At 40.8% G+C, this 22,689-nt stretch overlaps 1 protein-coding gene across 2 annotated transcripts in view; it reads right to left on the reverse strand.

Moving 5' to 3' along the window:
- The window catches only part of prkcab (protein kinase C, alpha, b), a 257,860-nt gene that overhangs the window by 52,097 nt on the left and 183,074 nt on the right, over positions 1 to 22,689 (reverse strand). The window contains exons 8-9 of one of the 2 annotated variants that reach the window (XM_056249952.1): positions 9,933 to 10,026; positions 8,449 to 8,478 (exon numbers count right to left, since the gene is read on the reverse strand). In XM_056249952.1, coding sequence (XP_056105927.1) covers positions 8,449 to 8,478; positions 9,933 to 10,026 — 124 coding nt within the window. The remainder of the gene's footprint in view (positions 1 to 8,448; positions 8,479 to 9,932; positions 10,027 to 22,689) is intronic. The other variant, XM_056249954.1, reaches the window with a different exon arrangement.

Below are 22,689 nucleotides of genomic sequence, written 5' to 3' on the forward strand. Positions count from 1 at the left end.
GCCGGATCTGGGCCGACACTATGTTATGACACTCCTGAGCTGTACAGCCAATCTGACCAATCACAACCGCTGGAAAAATATCCAGGCTTTTAAAAAACTGTTCTGTGTGCTGTAAAGTGAATCACAGTGACCTTGAGCATGCTTGACTCTAATGTACTGGTTGAGGTAAAGGCCTTTCATGCTAACTGTGGTTCACCCAGTCAGTGTTAGTTACAGGCATTGCTAGACGATCGCTGTATCCGACTGCTCACGTGCGCTTCTAATCATCATGATTTCACCACATCCAACCACATTGACTGTGCACTAGTGTTTAATTCACTGATTTTAATGCTGTGCTACAAAAATGTAGAGGGAAAATACATCTTTAAAGCTGCAGTCTGCAGTTTTTCCTCTTTGTCGCCATCTCTGTTCGAAATCTGCAATTGCAGTTATTCGATGAATTATCAGCTTTACATGAGTTGTGCCTCGGCACGGCACAGCGCGGATGAACACAATGTTTGAGGAGAGTCACGAGTGTGCGGCTGTCAGTCACCGCCGGTGTGGATACAGAATCACAGATTATTCTTTTTGGAAGTATGACCAACACCAATTTTCCCCGGAAAATGTCATCTGAACAAGTAAGAAACATCCACTTTTGTTCTGACCAACTAAGGGAAAGAAAGCATTGCAGTTAATCGCGCTGATTAAATCTAACAATCGTTTATCATATCAAGTCAAACCGTGCTAATTATACTTTGTTCTCAAATTGTTAATGTTCAACATCAGCATTGCGCGACAATAAAGCCCTTCCGATATTATCCTTGTTTTCGCATGGGCCGTTGCAGTCTCTTTTTTTCTGTAGCCACTCCGAAGTCCGAAGTCTTTTGCATTTTACAGCGGGTGAATCTGTTGTCACTGGTGATTGTCGTTTGAACCTTTCTGGATCCATCATCAAATTAATAAGTTTAATTATATCAAGTGCTGTGAGAAAAGGCTATAAATCTCCACCTCCAGCATCCTCACCACAATGGTGGATTTCTGTGGGAGATTCGAGCATGTCTTTGTCACATCTGTACACATAAAGAAGAGTCTCGGCTAGTATAAGCTCACTGTAAAACCTAACAGTAATATTTACTCAATTAAATTGAGTTCACTGCACTCAAATAATACCGAAACTTGAAGTGGCTTGAATGACTGAAACAGAACTCAAACTGAATGAGTTATAGAACATTTCTAGATCCCAGAATGATAATTGAATAATAATTGTATAGTTAAGTTAATTAATCATCAATTAAGTGATGATTGCTTATTAGTGATGAACACCTGCTGTTAACAAGCAGAATCACTGAAGGAAAGAGAAACACAAGAAATACAAGTTTTAAGGTCACCATGATGGAGATCAGCGTTTGCTTTAGTTGGGCTCTTGAGCCTTGATATTTGAGTACAAGTCTTTCTTTGGCTGCTGTAATTGAATGTTTATGAAACATTTGATATGGCACACAATTCAAAGAAAAGTATGATCGGGTGATGATGGTCAAGGTTTGATGATGACAATCATCATTTAACCCTCTGGGGTCCAAGGTGTTTTTGGGGTCCTTGAGATGTTTTGACATACTCTGACATTTGTGCTTTTTTCAGTTGCTTATAAACATATTACTGGCAAAGGTGTAATTACACTCTATTTAGCACACACAGGGCTACCATAATGTGTTATCAACATGTATGTACATTTTTGTATTTTTGAGAGAATATTGTTTATGCGTGGTTATTGAAAAAACTAAAACTTAAAGTTTCTGAAATAAGGCCACAAAACACATACTAAATATCTGTCCACAAGACTTTTGACTAATGGATGTTGTGGCCTAGAGTTTTTTCTTCAAAATGATCTGAAAATCATCCTGCCTTATCATTCACATAAAACAATAGATTGGTTTAAATTAAATTGTTTGGAAAGGCAATATGCGCAGGGGTGTGACCTGCTGTGATTCACACCTGAGAAGACAATGGGCCCGCATAATGAGGGCATAATGGGGCTGCATACTAATGACCCTTTCATTCAGGTGTGTCACTGAGCCACAAGAATGCAATGACAATATATATATATATATATGCCTATATAATACAAAATTGGTTCACAGTTCCAATTATTTATTTATTTTTCAAATTGTGCTTGCAAATTGTATAATATCAAATGTAAAAATTTATAGTAATTGTGCAGTTAATTATCATACTGTTTTTACAGAAAGTTTGGGAATGTATCCCAAATGTGTCACTAATAAAACACAATACAAATAATTTAAAGAGGAGGCTTATATTGAGCTTTTAAGATTTACCTAAGATTTATTTATATGTAGCCTACATATATTTTTGCTATTTTAATAAAAAGGTTACAATTACAACAACAATTAAAATTTAACTATATTTCAAATGTAATCTTTCTTTGTATTATATACTAAAGTATACATTTTATCATACATATTTCACAGTTGCGGATTAATTAGTTTGAATATAGCTTACAATCGAACAAACACTATAATAACATCTTAGCAAACAAGCTTATTTGATGTGGCAGTATTTTACAGTAAAAACGACATCTTGTCTTTCATATGTAACATATCGTTTTTATGATTAGGACATATAAATGTTAATTTGCAGTTTAATACGTTGCTTATACAAAAATATTTTATTTCAACATATTTCAGTCGATTTTTACTCATCTCAGTATTGGAATATAGTTAGGTAAAAGCTGTTCATTCATTCACACACAAAAACTCGATTCAAACAGTCTTTTTGTTTACAGACACTATTCCATATCGCGATTAGCACAAAGCACTTGAAAATAAAGAATGTACCTATTTCCTCGGCTGGATCCGTTGCTCCTCCAAATGAAACTACCTGTAGCCTACTTCTGAGGTAATTTTTTCCAGGATTATTATTAAGATAGTACTATTATTCCTCACAGCGTCGTAAATCTGAGTCTCTTTCGGTGGTTATCCAGCTGATGTGTGGGTGTGGATCGCCTCAGAGCATTTGTGTTTGAATAGAGCGCGCGCTCCGTGGGCGTGGCCAAATTAACTTTAATGAGCTGAGACGGGAACGACTATCATCTCTCTCTTTTCGTACAGATTACATAAAATGAGAATTTTTTTTTTAATATAAATTACTTCATTTAAAAGAAGACAATTCAGGCTTCATGCCTGTGTGCCTGTATACCTGTTTGACTGAGTATTTGCAGAGTTACAGATGATTTTTCGGACGCGTTTCAGAATGGACTTCACTGACAGAGAGAACGCAGAACGCGCATCATGTTTATTTTTCTTTATTAGGCGAAAAGCACAACACTTTGTTTTTATTATGAGGTTCCACAAAAAAAATACAAACTTAACAGGGAGAGTAATTTGAGTCTCTTTTGCACTGATAAGGAAAAAAGTGAGCTGGTATCGCCGGCGAGACCGCCGACCCCAGAGAGTTAATGACTTGATTCACTGATCTCATTCAGAGTCTAGTCTCTGATTATATTATTAGTTGTATTTGAAAATAGATTCTACAACATAAGAACTAGCAATGTTGTATCAGATAGTATGAAGGATTTTACAGAAAATGTAATTCATTACTAAAACTAACACAGATATCAAGAATCAGCGTATGAATCTCAACAATGGTGACCATTAAAAAAACTATTCATGCTGCAATGCATGCTGGGAGCCATGGATAAGGTTTGTATTATGGTAGTACCCAGCATGCATTGCAGTATGAAACTTGCTGACACTGATCTCTCCAAACCGCTGTCAGTGTGAACACCCCTTTAGGTTTCTGAGACTCAATCTGGATCTGAGAGGCCGATACATGTAGTCTCCTGTATGGATGTTTGAGCAGATCTGTTAACTGGAGGCATGGAGACCGTGATGCATGTATGTAGTGGATCTAAATGAGACTCTCCATGGCTCAACAGTCGACAGTGATAATGAGGGGTCGTCACCCTCCTTCAAAACCTGCAATTACACCTCCACCGTCTTTCACACTCTCACTCTTACTATAACAATATCCACCATCCTGTTAGATGCACTAATGCACTCTTTATTTTGTTTATCTGCTATTTATAGCTGTCCACTGTGGTCAGTTCTGGATAAACTCCACACTATTCCCAGTGTTCAGGGTAAAGGTGCTTGCACACACTGAGTCCAACATTTTTCATATGCGTTTTTTCGTATTCGTCATTGGCTCTGAATTGTCAAAACACTTCTGAAATTGCTTGCTACTGATGCGAAAAATGCAGGAAAACGAATTTTGGACCTTAAGTCTACAAAACAGGTGCTTTTGTGTTCCTCATTATGTCTAAACAATGACTTTAAAAATAAACAGTTCACACGCCATTTTAGGTATTTTTCAAATTTTTCTCAACAAAGTTTGAGGAATGTTATTATTAAATGTTTTTTCTTTTATATTTTTTTAAAATATTTTTAATCATTTGTATTAATATTCAATACCTTTAGCTTGAACAGGCACAATGCCATTTATTAACACTTCTATTCTATGCGACATTCTAAAATCCTAATAAAATGCACTTTAAATATCACCATTTCATAATGGAAATGTAACAGAGGAAGATTATCACCCGTGTTCCTCTGGCCGACACCATGACAGAGAAATGCCAAAGAATAATGAAAGGTTTCAGATGCCGGTTTAATTTGAAGCTGCGGATATAAATCCCCTCACAATGTTAATGATTTCCTCTAGAAATGACGAACATGTCATATGCAGGTGTGCAGCATGGCTAATGTCCCGCACAATTATGAGACGTTACACACGAATGTGACTAATCTGCAGCTGCATTAATAATTTAATCAGTGCAGTGATGTGTTTATATATATATATATATATATATACATTATATATACATTATATATCATCACACTCTTTGAGTATTTGAGTGCAGGTTCTAGCTAGTGCTTTTTCTGTGTTTGCTGCTATTCTATTCAATCCTCACGTTACGGCCTCCTTAGCATCAATCTTTTATGCTTTATTCCTCATTTGTAAAAGACTATGCATAAAAGCGTCTGTTACATGGTCATACACTTATGAAGAGAGCCATCGTGTGGTTGATTTTAGGTTTACCAGCCTCACATATGAAACACATGAAGCCGCACTAAAAAAAACCGAATGTCATATTTTCTGGAAACCAAATCAGTGTATTAGCATAAACATCACACAGTTGTCAAACACTACCATAAACTATTCTGTGCTAAAAATGCAAATATAGAAATAAAATGTTTTTCATAGATAACAATAAATGCAGGATTTCTTTTTGCAAAATAATAACATAGTGTAATCTGTTTTGTCACCTGCATTTAAATGACATTTTCTGTGATATATTGGTAACACTTTAATTTACAGTGTCCTTGTTACATGTTACATGCACTTATTGTAGTAATGACAGTAATTTATGCATAATTGCAAGCAACTAACCCTCAACCAAACCATAATTATATATATTTATTATTATATATTTAAGTACTGAGTAATATTAAGCAACTACATGTACTTACTATAGGGTTAGGGTAGGATTAGGGTTTGGTTGAGGGTTAGTTGCATGTAATTATGCATAATTTACTGTTATTACTACGGTAAGTACATGTAAGTAACAATGACACAGTACAATAAAGTGTTACCAAACTATTATTGACTATTAACTATGACTTTTGCCTAAATAAACTCCTAATTTACTGCTTATAACAGTTAGTTAGGCAGTTGTTGTAGTTGAGTTTAGGTATTGGGGAAGGATTAAGAGCTGTAGAATATGATCATGCATAAGGCATTAATATGTGCTTTATAATTGCTAATAAAAAGCCAAACTGCTAGTAATATGCAATCTAATAAGCAACTACTTAATAGTAAGAATTGATCCCCAAACTAAAGTGCTATTATTTATTAAAGCATAGTGTGAGATACGATGCACTTCTTTTACATATTGTTCTGAGAAACAACATGATCACAACATTTATATTCGCAGAAATCAAGGTCAGTATGTGGAAAAAAATGTCATTACAGATTGAATTACAGTTGTAATTACAATGTAATAACACGTATGTACACAATACATACATACGCAGTACAATTTAAGCTACGTACACAATAGTTAAAGACACTTAATATAAAGTGGGACCATATTTTGTAATAAATAAGTCTGTACAAATATAATCGACTTTCAGTATTTCTTGACTGTATATATTGTCCCGAGTAACAATAATGCATTATTATGAATCTATTCTTACATGCATACATTTAAGGATTGAACATTGACATTTCATTAGCATGTTTCTCTTTGTTAGATAGTAAAAGAGTTATGATGTGCTGCCCTCTATTGGAGATCTCATGTAAGTGAGCTCATGCAACTCAAACACTGGTGCACTTCAGGACGTCAGCGGTGAAACAAGAACACACTGTTTATTGCGTGATCTAGTGTGTCATTCGTTCAGGATGCACATGAAACATGCTGAGGGTCAGCGTGTGAGAAAGCCTTCTATAAACAATAGATGGCCGATGCAGACCACAAACAGCCAAAAGATCAGCGCCTGTCCTTTAGCTCCTGTGCTCTGCCTATTTACTAACAACTGCAGTGCTTATGGCTTCACAAATGGAATAAATAATGTGTGTGTGTGTGTGTGTGTGTGTGTGTGTGTGTGTGTGTGTGTGTGTGTGTGTGTGTGTGTAAAGGGGGCCGTGATTATTTGATACATTTAACTATTATTTGATACATTTAGCTTTTTAGTTGTGTATTATAACTTGTAAAATACAATATTAATTTTGCATTGCATTATCATCCAATTGGAATGTCCCATTCATCACTGTTGCCACATAATGGGTATATAATAGGGGTGTAACAGTACATGTATTCGTCCCGAACCCTCGGGCTAAGCATGTCACGGTTTGGTGAACACAGTCAGACGACGAATACAGTCAGTCACAGACGATCCACTCTCCAATCCAGAAAGGGCAATGCAATGCTGTTTGCTAACCGCCATTACAGGAACCATAACCCTTCATGGAAAGGAAACTGAGGTGGCATCCTGTTTGTTTTCTTTATTTTTATGTGAGTGTACACAAATAAAAACATACTTACTCATGTCTTACTCTTTTCTGTATGACCATAAATGAGAGTATTTTAAGTTGTTTCGTACATATTTTATTGTAGGGCAAATATTTGGTCACAATCAGCTACAAAGCATCTCTTCCCATTTCCAGGACACGCATATTTCATCGCTAGACTGTAGTAGTGCGACTTCCACGACACAATTCGGCACAATGCCAAGTGATTTTGTCTCACTGCAACAGTGCACTGTAAAACATTATCGTGAATTTAACGGTAAAAGAAAAACTGTTAATTGGTTAACAGAAAGTTTGCGTACTATATACGCGTGAATAACTGTGATAGATCTAACGGTACATGTAATGTAATTTTTTACAGTAAAATACCAGTAAAATATTTTTGGAGGTGGAAAAAGAACAAGTCATTGTATAATTTACAGTAAAAAAACGTAAATTGACATTCCCACAATTCCCAGCGTGACACTTCACGTATGATGAATTTTTGTTGAAATAACTGTTTTTTCATAATTTTTCTTAGTTTTTTTCTAATCAGTTTTTAACATTAAGGGTTTTAAGTTACATGTAATGTTGTTAAATTAACGTTTATTCCATGATGGTGTTAAGTGTTTGTGTGAATGACACTGTGCAGGTTCTATATATTAGTATTAACTTCCTCAGCGGTGGAAACGCTGCTTGTGATGAGCTTTGATTGATCATGTGACTCTCATCACCACTGTGATTGGTACTTATCAGTGTATTACAATGGTACAAAACAGATATTAGTACTTCAATAGATCTGTAAATTAACATTATATCAGATAAGGAACTGTACATTTAAATTAAGTCTGTAAAACCTAAAACGTTGCTACCGTATTTTTCACAGTAAATTTCTGGCAACCACAGCTGCCATTTTTTTTTACCGTAGATTTAACCTTTTTTTTTTTAAATGACGCTAGGTGGAACAGACTGTAATTTGCACTACAGTCTGTTCAAAATAAATGAAAAGAAACCTAGCATTGGGGATTAGCTGCTTTTCTTCTGTTGTACCGAACACCAAATCTGAGGAACGTACCGAACCGTGACTTCTGTGTACCGTTACACCCCTATAACAGTTTACTTAATAAATTGCTGATCATTACCATTTTAAAATCACCTATTTCAGTGATCAGAGGTCAGATATCAGGAAATCTTCATTTGAACAATAAAGAAAGAGAGCAAGAGTGTGTGTGAACAGTGTAAGTGAAAGCGAATAGAAACCTGAAAGTTGGAGTGCATCTTTGTTAGTAAATCTGATTTCTTTGTTGTAGCCTGAGCCACACAAATAATCAGTGTGATATTCTGTGATGAACAGATAGAGACAGATGAGAGGCGAGCAGGCTATACCTTCAGCAGGTGGAAATTGAACTGACAGGCCTATAAGAGGGAAAAACTGGCATGTTAGCCGGATAACTGAGGACTGAGAAGCGCTTATCTCTTCAGACTGCTGGAAATCAGGAGTTAAGCGTCTCTAAACAGGAAGAGAGGATCCGTCAAACCAACACTGAGTCACAGACAAATCAATTACTCTCAGACAAATGACACACGCGTCAACAAAAGACGGCGGTAAACAGAAAGAAGATTTATCCGATTGTCCAGTCATGATTTCTGCTCGGTGTTGCTAAAGCAGTTTTTGAAATAAAAGGATTTCTATAGTCATTTCAATACAGTAACAGCTAGTCCTCGCTTTGTCGAAAAACAGATTCACAATTTTAGTGAAATACATAATTGTTTTGCGAAGATGCGAGAGGATCAACGTTCAAACATGTGTACTTGCTTGTCACCTCACTTTTTTCAATTCAGCCTTACATATGTGAATATTAAGGCTTTACACTTTTTTCAGTGTAAAGCCTCAGTGCAAATCATCTCAACTGTTTTGTTTGTTGTGGATCCATTGCAAGTTTGCTGAAAATAAAGATTTTGCATAGTCCAAAACAAGAAACAAATAAGGAAGGCAAATGAGCTGTTAATTGGCTGATGCTCTTGATACCCAGAGAGAGAGAGAGAGAGAGAGAGAGAGAGAGAGAGAGAGAGAGAGAGAGAGAGAGAGAGAGAGAGAGAGAGAGAGAGAATGAAGACACAAAAAGACTCTTCGAGGTGAAAAAAGAAACATTTTGAGAAGTTTCCAGAAAGAGAGACACAGACACACAAAAGCAAACAGTTATGGCATTATGAAGCCAAACACTCATCGTACAATAAGTAAACACTTCCCACAAACCACCATGAAAACTATGGTGACCTTGACATTGGATTTGGTCTTTGAGAGTCACTTTCTAGTCTAAATTGCATAATAAAATTGCAAGTTCGTGTTATTTGTCTTTAAAATTCACCACTTGAGGTGAAAATGAACAGCCTCGCAAGACTCAGTGTGTGTGTGTGTGTGTGTGTGAGAGAGAGTGAGTGTGTGTTTGTGTGTGTGAGAGAGTGAGTGTGTGTGTGTGTGTGTGGCCTGGTAAACCCTACGTTATGGGGACAAAATGTCCCCACAAGGATGGCAATATCCGAAATCCTTGTTCGTGTGGGGACATTTTTTGGTCCCCATGAGGAAATCAGCTTATAAATCATACTAAGTGATGTTGTTTGAAAATGTAAAAATGCAGAATGTTTCCTGTGATGGGCAGGTTTAGGGATAGGGTTAGTGTAAGGGAATAGAATATACAGTCTGTACAGTATAAAAATCATTATGTCTATGGAAAGTCCCCATAAAACATGAAAACACAACATGAGTGTGTGTGTGTGTGTGTGTGTGTGTGTGTGTGTGTGTGTGTGTGCATGTGCGTGTGTGTGTGTGTGTGTGTGTGTGTGTGTGTGTGTGTGTGTGTGTGTCTCACCTCAAACTTGTGCCGCAGCTCCAGGTTGATGTCGCTCTCCTCTGGGATGGGCACGTTGTAGTACTCACCCTCCTCCTGGTTTAACATCTTATACCTGTCACACACCAGAGAACGGCACACACAGCTGAAGCAGCAGGAAATATATAGGGATGCACCGATATGAAAATTTAGACCGATACCGATAACCGATAATTCTTTATATTTGAAAGCCGATAACCGATATTTTGGCTGATAAATCTAAATCCACTATTTTTATATAATTTTTGAGAGCCTGATTACAAAAACAAAAGTCTCACCATTAAAATCCATGTCCCAAACACACAATTACATTGTTCTCGTTATCGGCACCGATAAGAAAATTTCTCCGATATATTAAAGCCGATAAATAATGTGTTATTTCCTTCAGCTGAGACACTTCAGATGCGCACTGTTCAACATGATGGTTTTGAATTGCTTGAAATATGATTGAAATCATTTCAAAAAGGAAAATACAGTAAAGTGCAACAGTCTGTCATATCGGCTACATAAAATTATAATGAGAACATTATTATAATTGTGTGTTTGGGACATGGATTTTAATGGTGAGACTTTTGTTTTTGTAATCAGGCTCTCAAAAATTATATAAAAATTTGGATTTAGATTTATCGGCCAATATATCGGTTATCGGCTTTCAAATAGAAAGAATTATCGGTTATCGGTATCGGCCAACATTTTCATATCGTGCATCTCTAATTACCATGGCACAGTAATAGTAGCATACTGTAATACCATGGCCACCTTTATTTTATATAGCTCTTCTTTATACATTACTGATTGTTTCAAAGCAGCTTCACAGTGATAACCAGGAAAATAACAGAATCAATGATGCAAACTTCATCAAATATGAGACTAATTTAAGTTGGACTCTAAAAAACAAAAGTGACCATCCGAAGGTCAACTTGAAAATGTTACTGAATATTAAGTATCTTTTTTAAACCCCAACTAAGCAAGCCAAAGGCGCCAGTGGCGAGGAACCTAAACTCTATCCGGTGACAGAAATGGAGATAAAAAAAAACATCTTTACATTTTTTCTCGATTGCTAACACAGATTTCATGAAACAATTCAGCATTTTCTCACAACTACACAATATCAAAACTACACACCAGATTGTACAACCCTCAAACTTCCACTTCAAATTCAAATATTTTAGTCAGAAACACATTCTCTTTAGTCAGAATTAAACTTTGGCCTCATATGACACACACAAAACCTACAAATACACAATGAGAACATGCTTAAACCTGTGCAAAATAGGACATTTTTGTGTAGAGGTTTGCAGAAAACATTGAGAAAATTGGAACGTGTGTGAAAACAGTTTATAGAACTGTTACGTTGGTCAGCCTGTTGGGAACAATGTCTGTGCTGTTCTTTCTCGCTGTCTCTCCCCATAGGTCACGTGACGTCTCGCCAGCTGCGAGTGGGCGGGGCTTGCTACTATAAGGACGCCGAGATCGACATCCGCTCTCTCTCTCACACCCGTGTTGACGCTCTCACTTTCATTGCTAAGTCGTCTCTGATGGCAGCGCGCGCGCCCTTCAGAGTGCTCTCAGGCGCTCGTCTCCACAGAGGCGTCTACATGATCAGCGTCATGTTTCATGTTTCTTTCTTATGCCGTTCTTAGCGGGACGCTTGTGTATGTACCACGTCTTACCCGTTTTTCTTTTGTTTCGAGCTGGTGGTATTGGTGTTGGGTTATCACGTTGTTTAGTGTAGATTTAGCTAGAACAGCAGTCAGCGGACCCGGAAGACTCACCGGAATATTGTCTTTCTTTTTGGACGGGAGGCAGGGGAGAGCTTTGATCCGAAAGACAGCTGTGAGCAGGGTTTTTCTTTCTGTTTGTTTTACTATTCATTTTACCACCATGCTTTCTTTGTGACTCAATTATTTATCATTTAAACCATTGACAATAAATTGTTTTTGAATTGTCATTTGACGCTTGAGGTGTCGTTTTTATGTGTTATGTAGTCCCTGTTCAAACTCATTTAGTGGGCACGTAACATATAAATGGGGGCTCGTCTTGCCGGGTTTTGGACCATATTTATTTATTTGTTCTTCTCGATTTTTCCTTTCGTAAAAATCTTTTTCGGTGGTGGTTGTACTGTGCGCTGTGGGAGAGCGCCTTTTGTTTTGTTTTCTCTTTCGACTTTTGCCCATTTAGGGAATTTGGAATCACTCGCAATGTTTGATTTAGACGCGTTTATCCTCGCTCCTTCGCAAGAGTTGTTGTTAACGATTACACGTGATGACCTTGTTAGAATCGCTGGCCACTATAAACTTGAAGTGAGTGGTAGCCCTTCCAAGGCTGATCTGCAGGATATGCTTGTGGAAAAGTTGCGAGAACTGGGTGAGTTTGGAAAAGTGTCTCCTGAAGTATCTACATCACCTGATCTGGGTAAGCGTCTTCTTATTGACTCTTCACCTACTAAAGCAGCACTAGAATTGAAACGTTTACAGTTAAGAGAAAAGGAAATTGAATGGGAACGCGAGAAAACTAGGTTAGAGGCTGATAGACAGACAGTACGAGAACGAGAAAAAAGAGAACACGAATTTAGATTGAAAGATCTTGAATTTGCACAAGCGTTACGCATTAAAGAACTCGAATTGAAGGCTCGTGAGGCTGGTGTTGCATTTAAGCCAGATCAGTTAGACATAACTCGTAACATTCGCCTCGTTCCACCTTTTAATGAGAGCGAAGTTGATAAGTTTTTTGCGCATTTCGAGCGCGTGGCTACAACATTTAAATGGCCTAAAGAAATTTGGACCATGACGTTACAATGTGTCTTCACTGGAAAAGCGCAGGAAGCTTATTCCTCATTAACTCTCGAAGACGCAGCAGATTACGAAAAAGTTAAACATGCTGTTTTACGCATTTATGCTCTTGTGCCTGAGGCTTATCGACAAAAGTTTCGCAGTTATCTTAAGCCTGAAGCTCTCACCTATGTCGAATATGTTAGAGAAAAAGAAATGTTATTTGATCGTTGGCTTAGTTCACAGGAAGTAACAACTTTTCAATCTCTTCGTGATTTGATTATTCTTGAAGATGTTAAAAACGGTCTTCCTCAAGCTGTCGCTACCCATGTTAGTGAGCATAAAAATCTGACTCCTGCTCGCGCAGCCGTGTTGGCTGACGAGTATGTGCTCACACATAAGCGTGTCCTTCCTAGTTTAAAACTTTCGCAAAATGTCTCGGGTCATTCAAATATGTCTAAAATGTCTAAAGAGACCGTGCCTGCTTCTGCTTGCTCTCCAGACCGCCGTCCGTCGGGGTCTAGTGTTACCGTTCCGACCTGCGCCTACTGTAAGAAACGAGGTCATGTTCTGTCTGAGTGTTATACTCTAAAGCGTAAAAACAGGGCGACAAGTCAGCCCGCTTCTTACAGATCAGAGGTGGGGTTGTGTGTTTCAAATTTATCGGTGAGTAGGAACGACACTAAGTTGGATAAGCACGGTTTTGGGCCGTTTATAATGGATGGTTTTGTCTCTTTGCCCGGTGAGCGTGTAAAAACTCCGGTAAAAATTCTGCGAGATACTGGCGCTTCACAGAGCTTTATTTTACGAGATGTATTGCCTTTCGGTGATGAGACTTTTACTGGTGATAGTATTTTGGTGCGTGGATTCGAAATGGGTCATGTTAATGTCCCTCTGCATGAGATTTTTCTTATGTCTGACTTAGTTACTGGCAACGTTACCGTGGGCGTACGGCCCTCCTTGCCCATTGAAAATGTAGCGATGATACTGGGTAATGATTTGTGTGGGGGAAAAGTTTTGCCTTGCCCCATAGTGTCTCATGCACTTCCAAAAACGTGTACAGATGACTTGTCCATTAGCTTCCCTGAAGTTTTTTCCTCTAGCGTCGTTACTCGAGCCATGGCGAGAAATGAACTAGAGAATGGAATTGAGGAACAGCTTGACCTTAGCGATACTTTTATTGCTCGACCTTCACTCTCAAGCGATAGTGAGTTACTTTTGAATTCTGGTTCACTGTCGTTTCCCTCTGATGTTCATAATTTGTCTATGAGTCGAGAGCAGCTCATTAAGGAACAGAAAAGTGACCCATCTCTGTCTTCTTTTTTTTCAGAAAGTTTGTCTGAAGAAGATATTGAGCATACGCCGCATGGCTATTTTTTACGAGATGGTGTCTTAATGCGCAAGTGGAGACCTCTGATGGCCTCAGCGCAAGATGAGTGGAGAGTTCTTTTTCAAGTTGTTGTCCCAGTTGCTTTTCGTGATAAGGTTCTGAGTTTGGCTCATGACCATCACTTGGCAGGTCATCTTGGCGTAAATAAAACTACTGATAGAGTTCAACGCCATTTTTTTTGGCCAGGTATTAAGAGAGACGTTGTGAGATACTGTAGAACATGTCACGTGTGTCAGGTTACTGGTAAACCTAACCAGGTGATTCCGCCTGCGCCTTTACAGCCAATTCCGGTTGCTTTTGAGCCTTTTGAAAATATTATACTGGACTGTGTTGGTCCATTGCCTCGAACAAAGACTGGGAATCAATGGTTGCTCACCATAATGTGTAGCTCGACTCGTTTTCCAGAAGCTGTCCCGCTCCGCAAAATCACAGCTCCGGTCATTATAAAAGCCCTGATGGGTTTCTTCTCTCTTTTTGGCCTCCCAAAAACAGTTCAGACAGACCGCGGCACCAATTTTATGTCTTGTGTGTTCGCACAAGTTATGCGTCAGCTCGCGGTCAATCATGTTACATCCAGTCCGTACCGTCCGCAGACTCAAGGTGCACTCGAGAGGTTCCATCAAACTTTGAAGAGTATACTCAAGTGTTTTTGCCTCGAGTTCCAGCGTGATTGGGACGAAGGGGTTCCGTCTGCTCTTTTTGCTGTGCGCGAGGTGGTACAAGAGAGTTTGGGTTTTAGCCCGTCGGAGCTGGTTTTTGGGCACACGGTTCGGGGACCTTTAAAGCTGTTGAAGGAGTCTTGGCTTGCTGAGCCTAAAGATTGTCTCAGTTTGACGGATTATGTGTCTAAGATGCGTAGTAGACTCAGTCGTGCATGTCAGTTGGCTAGAGATAATTTAGGGGTCTGTCAGAAGAGAATGAAGCAGAGATTTGATCAGAGGGCTGTTTCTCGAAGTTTCAGTCCTGGGGATAGAGTTCTCGTGTTGATTCCTGGGTTGGGTTCTGCTTTGCAGGCTCGTTACAGTGGTCCCTATCGTGTCGAACGACGAGTGGGTGATTTAAACTATGTTATCTCTACCCCAGATCGAAGGAGAAAGACTACGTTGTGTCACATTAATCGTCTGAAGCTGTTTTGTGATCGAGGAGAAGGTTCAGTTACGGAGCTCAAATCGCCTTCCACTTCAGTTAACAGAACTGATGTTCGCGTGCCAAAAGTGGCGCTGTCCAAGAAGTGGGGTGCTGAAGTTGCTGCTTCGCTGGCGGTGATGGCGCATGTTGAGAATGTGTTTCCGTCGGTACAACAGGGCGCTGTGTTTAGTCCTTTGTTGGAAGATGAAGGTCGTATTCCCTCGAGGGAGGTTATTGAAGGAAGAATGAAGAATTCTGAGGTTCTTAATGATTTAGATTCATTTTTGTCTAACTTATCCACCTTGGAACGTAACGACTTAGTCTCTCTGTTTAAGCAGTATGAGAACCTGTTTCCTGATGTGCCGCATCGGACAACGAAAATTGAGCATGACATTGATGTGGGCGCTACATGCCCAATTAAACAACATCCGTATCGTGTAAATCCACATAAAAGGTTGTTGTTTTCAAATGAGGTGAAGTTTATGCTAAGAAACGGCATTGCAGAGTCTAGTAATAGTCCGTGGAGTTCGCCTTGTTTACTTGTTCCAAAGAGTGACGGTTCCACCCGGTTTTGCACGGATTTTAGGAGGGTGAATGCTGTCACAAGGCCTGACAGTTACCCATTACCGCGCATTGACGATTGTGTTGATCGTCTGGGTTCCGCTGTATTCGTCAGTAAAATTGACCTATTGAAGGGTTACTGGCAGGTTCCGTTGACACTCCGTGCCAAGGAGATCTCAGCCTTTGTAACACCTGATCACTTCCTCCAGTACACCGCTATGGCCTTCGGCCTTCGTAACGCTCCTGCCACCTTTCAGAGGCTTATCAACGGCGTTCTTGAAGGGGTGTCCAACTGCGAGGCTTATTTAGATGATTTGATCATCTATAGTGACTCCTGGTTTTCGCATATGACCCATCTTTCTACTGTGTTTGGCAGGTTGTCTGAAGCTAATTTGACCATTAACCTGGCTAAGTGTGAGCTTGGCCAGGCCACTGTGGTGTATCTGGGTAAAGTGGTTGGTCGGGGGCAGGTGCGCCCTGTCCAGTCTAAAGTGGAGGCGATTTTGAATTATCCTTCTCCAACAACCCGCCGCGAACTCCGCCGCTTCCTTGGCATGGTCGGCTACTATCGGTCGTTTTGTAAAAACTTCTCTGCTCTTGCCTCACCTCTCACTGATCTGCTGAGTCCGAAGGTGTCTTATATCTGGACTTCACGGAGTCAAGCTGCTTTCGACTCTATAAAAGCACTGTTGACTACTGCGCCTGTGCTAGCCGCTCCTAATTTTTCTCTGCCTTTTTCCATCGCTGTTGACGCGAGTGATCTGGGAGCGGGAGCCGTTCTTCTGCAACAGGACGGGGATGGTTTTGAACACCCTGTCTGTTTTTTTTCGCGTAAGTTTACCCGCTGTCAGCGTGCTTATTCGACAATAGAAAAGGAAGCCCTTGCTCTAGTGCTTGCCTTTCAGCACTTCGAGGTCTATGTCGGAGGTGCTTTGTGTCCGGTGGTGGTCTATACTGACCACAACCCTTTGGTTTTTCTTGATCGCATGAGAAATTCCAACCAACGTTTAATGCGGTGGAGTTTGATCCTTCAAGGTTGCAACTTGGAGATTAGACATATTCGAGGACGTGACAACGTAGTTGCAGATGCATTGTCTCGGTCCTGTTGAAAATTGCCAAATAAATTGCTTAATTTTTTTTTCTCTTCCCTGTTTTAGTTCAGCATGTTTCGGAGTCCTTGCTGTTTGTGGGTTTGTAAATGTTATTTATAATCTGTTTATTTATAATCTGTTTATTGGTTATTGATTTAATCCCAATTTATTTTCTTTAAGGGTGGGGGTGTTACGTTGGTCAGCCTGTTGGGAACAATGTCTGTGCTGTTCTTTCTCGCTGTCTCTCCCCATAGGTCACGTGACGTCTCGCCAGCTGCGAGTGGGCGGGGCTTGCTACTATAAGGACGCCGAGATCGACATCCGCTCTCTCTCTCACACCCGTGTTGACGCTCTCACTTTCATTGCTGAGTCGTCTCTGATGGCAGCGCGCGCGCCCTTCAGAGTGCTCTCAGGCGCTCGTCTCCACAGAGGCGTCTACATGATCAGCGTCATGTTTCATGTTTCTTTCTTATGCCGTTCTTAGCGGGACGCTTGTGTATGTACCACGTCTTACCCGTTTTTCTTTTGTTTCGAGCTGGTGGTATTGGTGTTGGGTTATCACGTTGTTTAGTGTAGATTTAGCTAGAACAGCAGTCAGCGGACCCGGAAGACTCACCGGAATATTGTCTTTCTTTTTGGACGGGAGGCAGGGGAGAGCTTTGATCCGAAAGACAGCTGTGAGCAGGGTTTTTCTTTCTGTTTGTTTTACTATTCATTTTACCACCATGCTTTCTTTGTGACTCAATTATTTATCATTTAAACCATTGACAATAAATTGTTTTTGTATTGTCATTTGACGCTTGAGGTGTCGTTTTTATGTGTTATGTAGTCCCTGTTCAAACTCATTTAGTGGGCACGTAACATATAAATGGGGGCTCGTCTTGCCGGGTTTTGGACCATATTTATTTATTTGTTCTTCTCGATTTTTCCTTTCGTAAAAATCTTTTTCGGTGGTGGTTGTACTGTGCGCTGTGGGAGAGCGCCTTTTGTTTTGTTTTCTCTTTCGACTTTTGCCCATTTAGGGAATTTGGAATCACTCGCAATGTTTGATTTAGACGCGTTTATCCTCGCTCCTTCGCAAGAGTTGTTGTTAACGATTACACGTGATGACCTTGTTAGAATCGCTGGCCACTATAAACTTGAAGTGAGTGGTAGCCCTTCCAAGGCTGATCTGCAGGATATGCTTGTGGAAAAGTTGCGAGAACTGGGTGAGTTTGGAAAAGTGTCTCCTGAAGTATCTACATCACCTGATCTGGGTAAGCGTCTTCTTATTGACTCTTCACCTACTAAAGCAGCACTAGAATTGAAACGTTTACAGTTAAGAGAAAAGGAAATTGAATGGGAACGCGAGAAAACTAGGTTAGAGGCTGATAGACAGACAGTACGAGAACGAGAAAAAAGAGAACACGAATTTAGATTGAAAGATCTTGAATTTGCACAAGCGTTACGCATTAAAGAACTCGAATTGAAGGCTCGTGAGGCTGGTGTTGCATTTAAGCCAGATCAGTTAGACATAACTCGTAACATTCGCCTCGTTCCACCTTTTAATGAGAGCGAAGTTGATAAGTTTTTTGCGCATTTCGAGCGCGTGGCTACAACATTTAAATGGCCTAAAGAAATTTGGACCATGACGTTACAATGTGTCTTCACTGGAAAAGCGCAGGAAGCTTATTCCTCATTAACTCTCGAAGACGCAGCAGATTACGAAAAAGTTAAACATGCTGTTTTACGCATTTATGCTCTTGTGCCTGAGGCTTATCGACAAAAGTTTCGCAGTTATCTTAAGCCTGAAGCTCTCACCTATGTCGAATATGTTAGAGAAAAAGAAATGTTATTTGATCGTTGGCTTAGTTCACAGGAAGTAACAACTTTTCAATCTCTTCGTGATTTGATTATTCTTGAAGATGTTAAAAACGGTCTTCCTCAAGCTGTCGCTACCCATGTTAGTGAGCATAAAAATCTGACTCCTGCTCGCGCAGCCGTGTTGGCTGACGAGTATGTGCTCACACATAAGCGTGTCCTTCCTAGTTTAAAACTTTCGCAAAATGTCTCGGGTCATTCAAATATGTCTAAAATGTCTAAAGAGACCGTGCCTGCTTCTGCTTGCTCTCCAGACCGCCGTCCGTCGGGGTCTAGTGTTACCGTTCCGACCTGCGCCTACTGTAAGAAACGAGGTCATGTTCTGTCTGAGTGTTATACTCTAAAGCGTAAAAACAGGGCGACAAGTCAGCCCGCTTCTTACAGATCAGAGGTGGGGTTGTGTGTTTCAAATTTATCGGTGAGTAGGAACGACACTAAGTTGGATAAGCACGGTTTTGGGCCGTTTATAATGGATGGTTTTGTCTCTTTGCCCGGTGAGCGTGTAAAAACTCCGGTAAAAATTCTGCGAGATACTGGCGCTTCACAGAGCTTTATTTTACGAGATGTATTGCCTTTCGGTGATGAGACTTTTACTGGTGATAGTATTTTGGTGCGTGGATTCGAAATGGGTCATGTTAATGTCCCTCTGCATGAGATTTTTCTTATGTCTGACTTAGTTACTGGCAACGTTACCGTGGGCGTACGGCCCTCCTTGCCCATTGAAAATGTAGCGATGATACTGGGTAATGATTTGTGTGGGGGAAAAGTTTTGCCTTGCCCCATAGTGTCTCATGCACTTCCAAAAACGTGTACAGATGACTTGTCCATTAGCTTCCCTGAAGTTTTTTCCTCTAGCGTCGTTACTCGAGCCATGGCGAGAAATGAACTAGAGAATGGAATTGAGGAACAGCTTGACCTTAGCGATACTTTTATTGCTCGACCTTCACTCTCAAGCGATAGTGAGTTACTTTTGAATTCTGGTTCACTGTCGTTTCCCTCTGATGTTCATAATTTGTCTATGAGTCGAGAGCAGCTCATTAAGGAACAGAAAAGTGACCCATCTCTGTCTTCTTTTTTTTCAGAAAGTTTGTCTGAAGAAGATATTGAGCATACGCCGCATGGCTATTTTTTACGAGATGGTGTCTTAATGCGCAAGTGGAGACCTCTGATGGCCTCAGCGCAAGATGAGTGGAGAGTTCTTTTTCAAGTTGTTGTCCCAGTTGCTTTTCGTGATAAGGTTCTGAGTTTGGCTCATGACCATCACTTGGCAGGTCATCTTGGCGTAAATAAAACTACTGATAGAGTTCAACGCCATTTTTTTTGGCCAGGTATTAAGAGAGACGTTGTGAGATACTGTAGAACATGTCACGTGTGTCAGGTTACTGGTAAACCTAACCAGGTGATTCCGCCTGCGCCTTTACAGCCAATTCCGGTTGCTTTTGAGCCTTTTGAAAATATTATACTGGACTGTGTTGGTCCATTGCCTCGAACAAAGACTGGGAATCAATGGTTGCTCACCATAATGTGTAGCTCGACTCGTTTTCCAGAAGCTGTCCCGCTCCGCAAAATCACAGCTCCGGTCATTATAAAAGCCCTGATGGGTTTCTTCTCTCTTTTTGGCCTCCCAAAAACAGTTCAGACAGACCGCGGCACCAATTTTATGTCTTGTGTGTTCGCACAAGTTATGCGTCAGCTCGCGGTCAATCATGTTACATCCAGTCCGTACCGTCCGCAGACTCAAGGTGCACTCGAGAGGTTCCATCAAACTTTGAAGAGTATACTCAAGTGTTTTTGCCTCGAGTTCCAGCGTGATTGGGACGAAGGGGTTCCGTCTGCTCTTTTTGCTGTGCGCGAGGTGGTACAAGAGAGTTTGGGTTTTAGCCCGTCGGAGCTGGTTTTTGGGCACACGGTTCGGGGACCTTTAAAGCTGTTGAAGGAGTCTTGGCTTGCTGAGCCTAAAGATTGTCTCAGTTTGACGGATTATGTGTCTAAGATGCGTAGTAGACTCAGTCGTGCATGTCAGTTGGCTAGAGATAATTTAGGGGTCTGTCAGAAGAGAATGAAGCAGAGATTTGATCAGAGGGCTGTTTCTCGAAGTTTCAGTCCTGGGGATAGAGTTCTCGTGTTGATTCCTGGGTTGGGTTCTGCTTTGCAGGCTCGTTACAGTGGTCCCTATCGTGTCGAACGACGAGTGGGTGATTTAAACTATGTTATCTCTACCCCAGATCGAAGGAGAAAGACTACGTTGTGTCACATTAATCGTCTGAAGCTGTTTTGTGATCGAGGAGAAGGTTCAGTTACGGAGCTCAAATCGCCTTCCACTTCAGTTAACAGAACTGATGTTCGCGTGCCAAAAGTGGCGCTGTCCAAGAAGTGGGGTGCTGAAGTTGCTGCTTCGCTGGCGGTGATGGCGCATGTTGAGAATGTGTTTCCGTCGGTACAACAGGGCGCTGTGTTTAGTCCTTTGTTGGAAGATGAAGGTCGTATTCCCTCGAGGGAGGTTATTGAAGGAAGAATGAAGAATTCTGAGGTTCTTAATGATTTAGATTCATTTTTGTCTAACTTATCCACCTTGGAACGTAACGACTTAGTCTCTCTGTTTAAGCAGTATGAGAACCTGTTTCCTGATGTGCCGCATCGGACAACGAAAATTGAGCATGACATTGATGTGGGCGCTACATGCCCAATTAAACAACATCCGTATCGTGTAAATCCACATAAAAGGTTGTTGTTTTCAAATGAGGTGAAGTTTATGCTAAGAAACGGCATTGCAGAGTCTAGTAATAGTCCGTGGAGTTCGCCTTGTTTACTTGTTCCAAAGAGTGACGGTTCCACCCGGTTTTGCACGGATTTTAGGAGGGTGAATGCTGTCACAAGGCCTGACAGTTACCCATTACCGCGCATTGACGATTGTGTTGATCGTCTGGGTTCCGCTGTATTCGTCAGTAAAATTGACCTATTGAAGGGTTACTGGCAGGTTCCGTTGACACTCCGTGCCAAGGAGATCTCAGCCTTTGTAACACCTGATCACTTCCTCCAGTACACCGCTATGGCCTTCGGCCTTCGTAACGCTCCTGCCACCTTTCAGAGGCTTATCAACGGCGTTCTTGAAGGGGTGTCCAACTGCGAGGCTTATTTAGATGATTTGATCATCTATAGTGACTCCTGGTTTTCGCATATGACCCATCTTTCTACTGTGTTTGGCAGGTTGTCTGAAGCTAATTTGACCATTAACCTGGCTAAGTGTGAGCTTGGCCAGGCCACTGTGGTGTATCTGGGTAAAGTGGTTGGTCGGGGGCAGGTGCGCCCTGTCCAGTCTAAAGTGGAGGCGATTTTGAATTATCCTTCTCCAACAACCCGCCGCGAACTCCGCCGCTTCCTTGGCATGGTCGGCTACTATCGGTCGTTTTGTAAAAACTTCTCTGCTCTTGCCTCACCTCTCACTGATCTGCTGAGTCCGAAGGTGTCTTATATCTGGACTTCACGGAGTCAAGCTGCTTTCGACTCTATAAAAGCACTGTTGACTACTGCGCCTGTGCTAGCCGCTCCTAATTTTTCTCTGCCTTTTTCCATCGCTGTTGACGCGAGTGATCTGGGAGCGGGAGCCGTTCTTCTGCAACAGGACGGGGATGGTTTTGAACACCCTGTCTGTTTTTTTTCGCGTAAGTTTACCCGCTGTCAGCGTGCTTATTCGACAATAGAAAAGGAAGCCCTTGCTCTAGTGCTTGCCTTTCAGCACTTCGAGGTCTATGTCGGAGGTGCTTTGTGTCCGGTGGTGGTCTATACAGACCACAACCCTTTGGTTTTTCTTGATCGCATGAGAAATTCCAACCAACGTTTAATGCGGTGGAGTTTGATCCTTCAAGGTTGCAACTTGGAGATTAGACATATTCGAGGACGTGACAACGTAGTTGCAGATGCATTGTCTCGGTCCTGTT

This window comes from Rhinichthys klamathensis, unplaced genomic scaffold (genome assembly GCF_029890125.1).
Source record: "Rhinichthys klamathensis goyatoka isolate OS25496 unplaced genomic scaffold, OSU_Roscu_1.1 h1tg000065l_1, whole genome shotgun sequence".
Taxonomy (NCBI): Eukaryota; Metazoa; Chordata; class Actinopteri; order Cypriniformes; family Leuciscidae; genus Rhinichthys; species Rhinichthys klamathensis.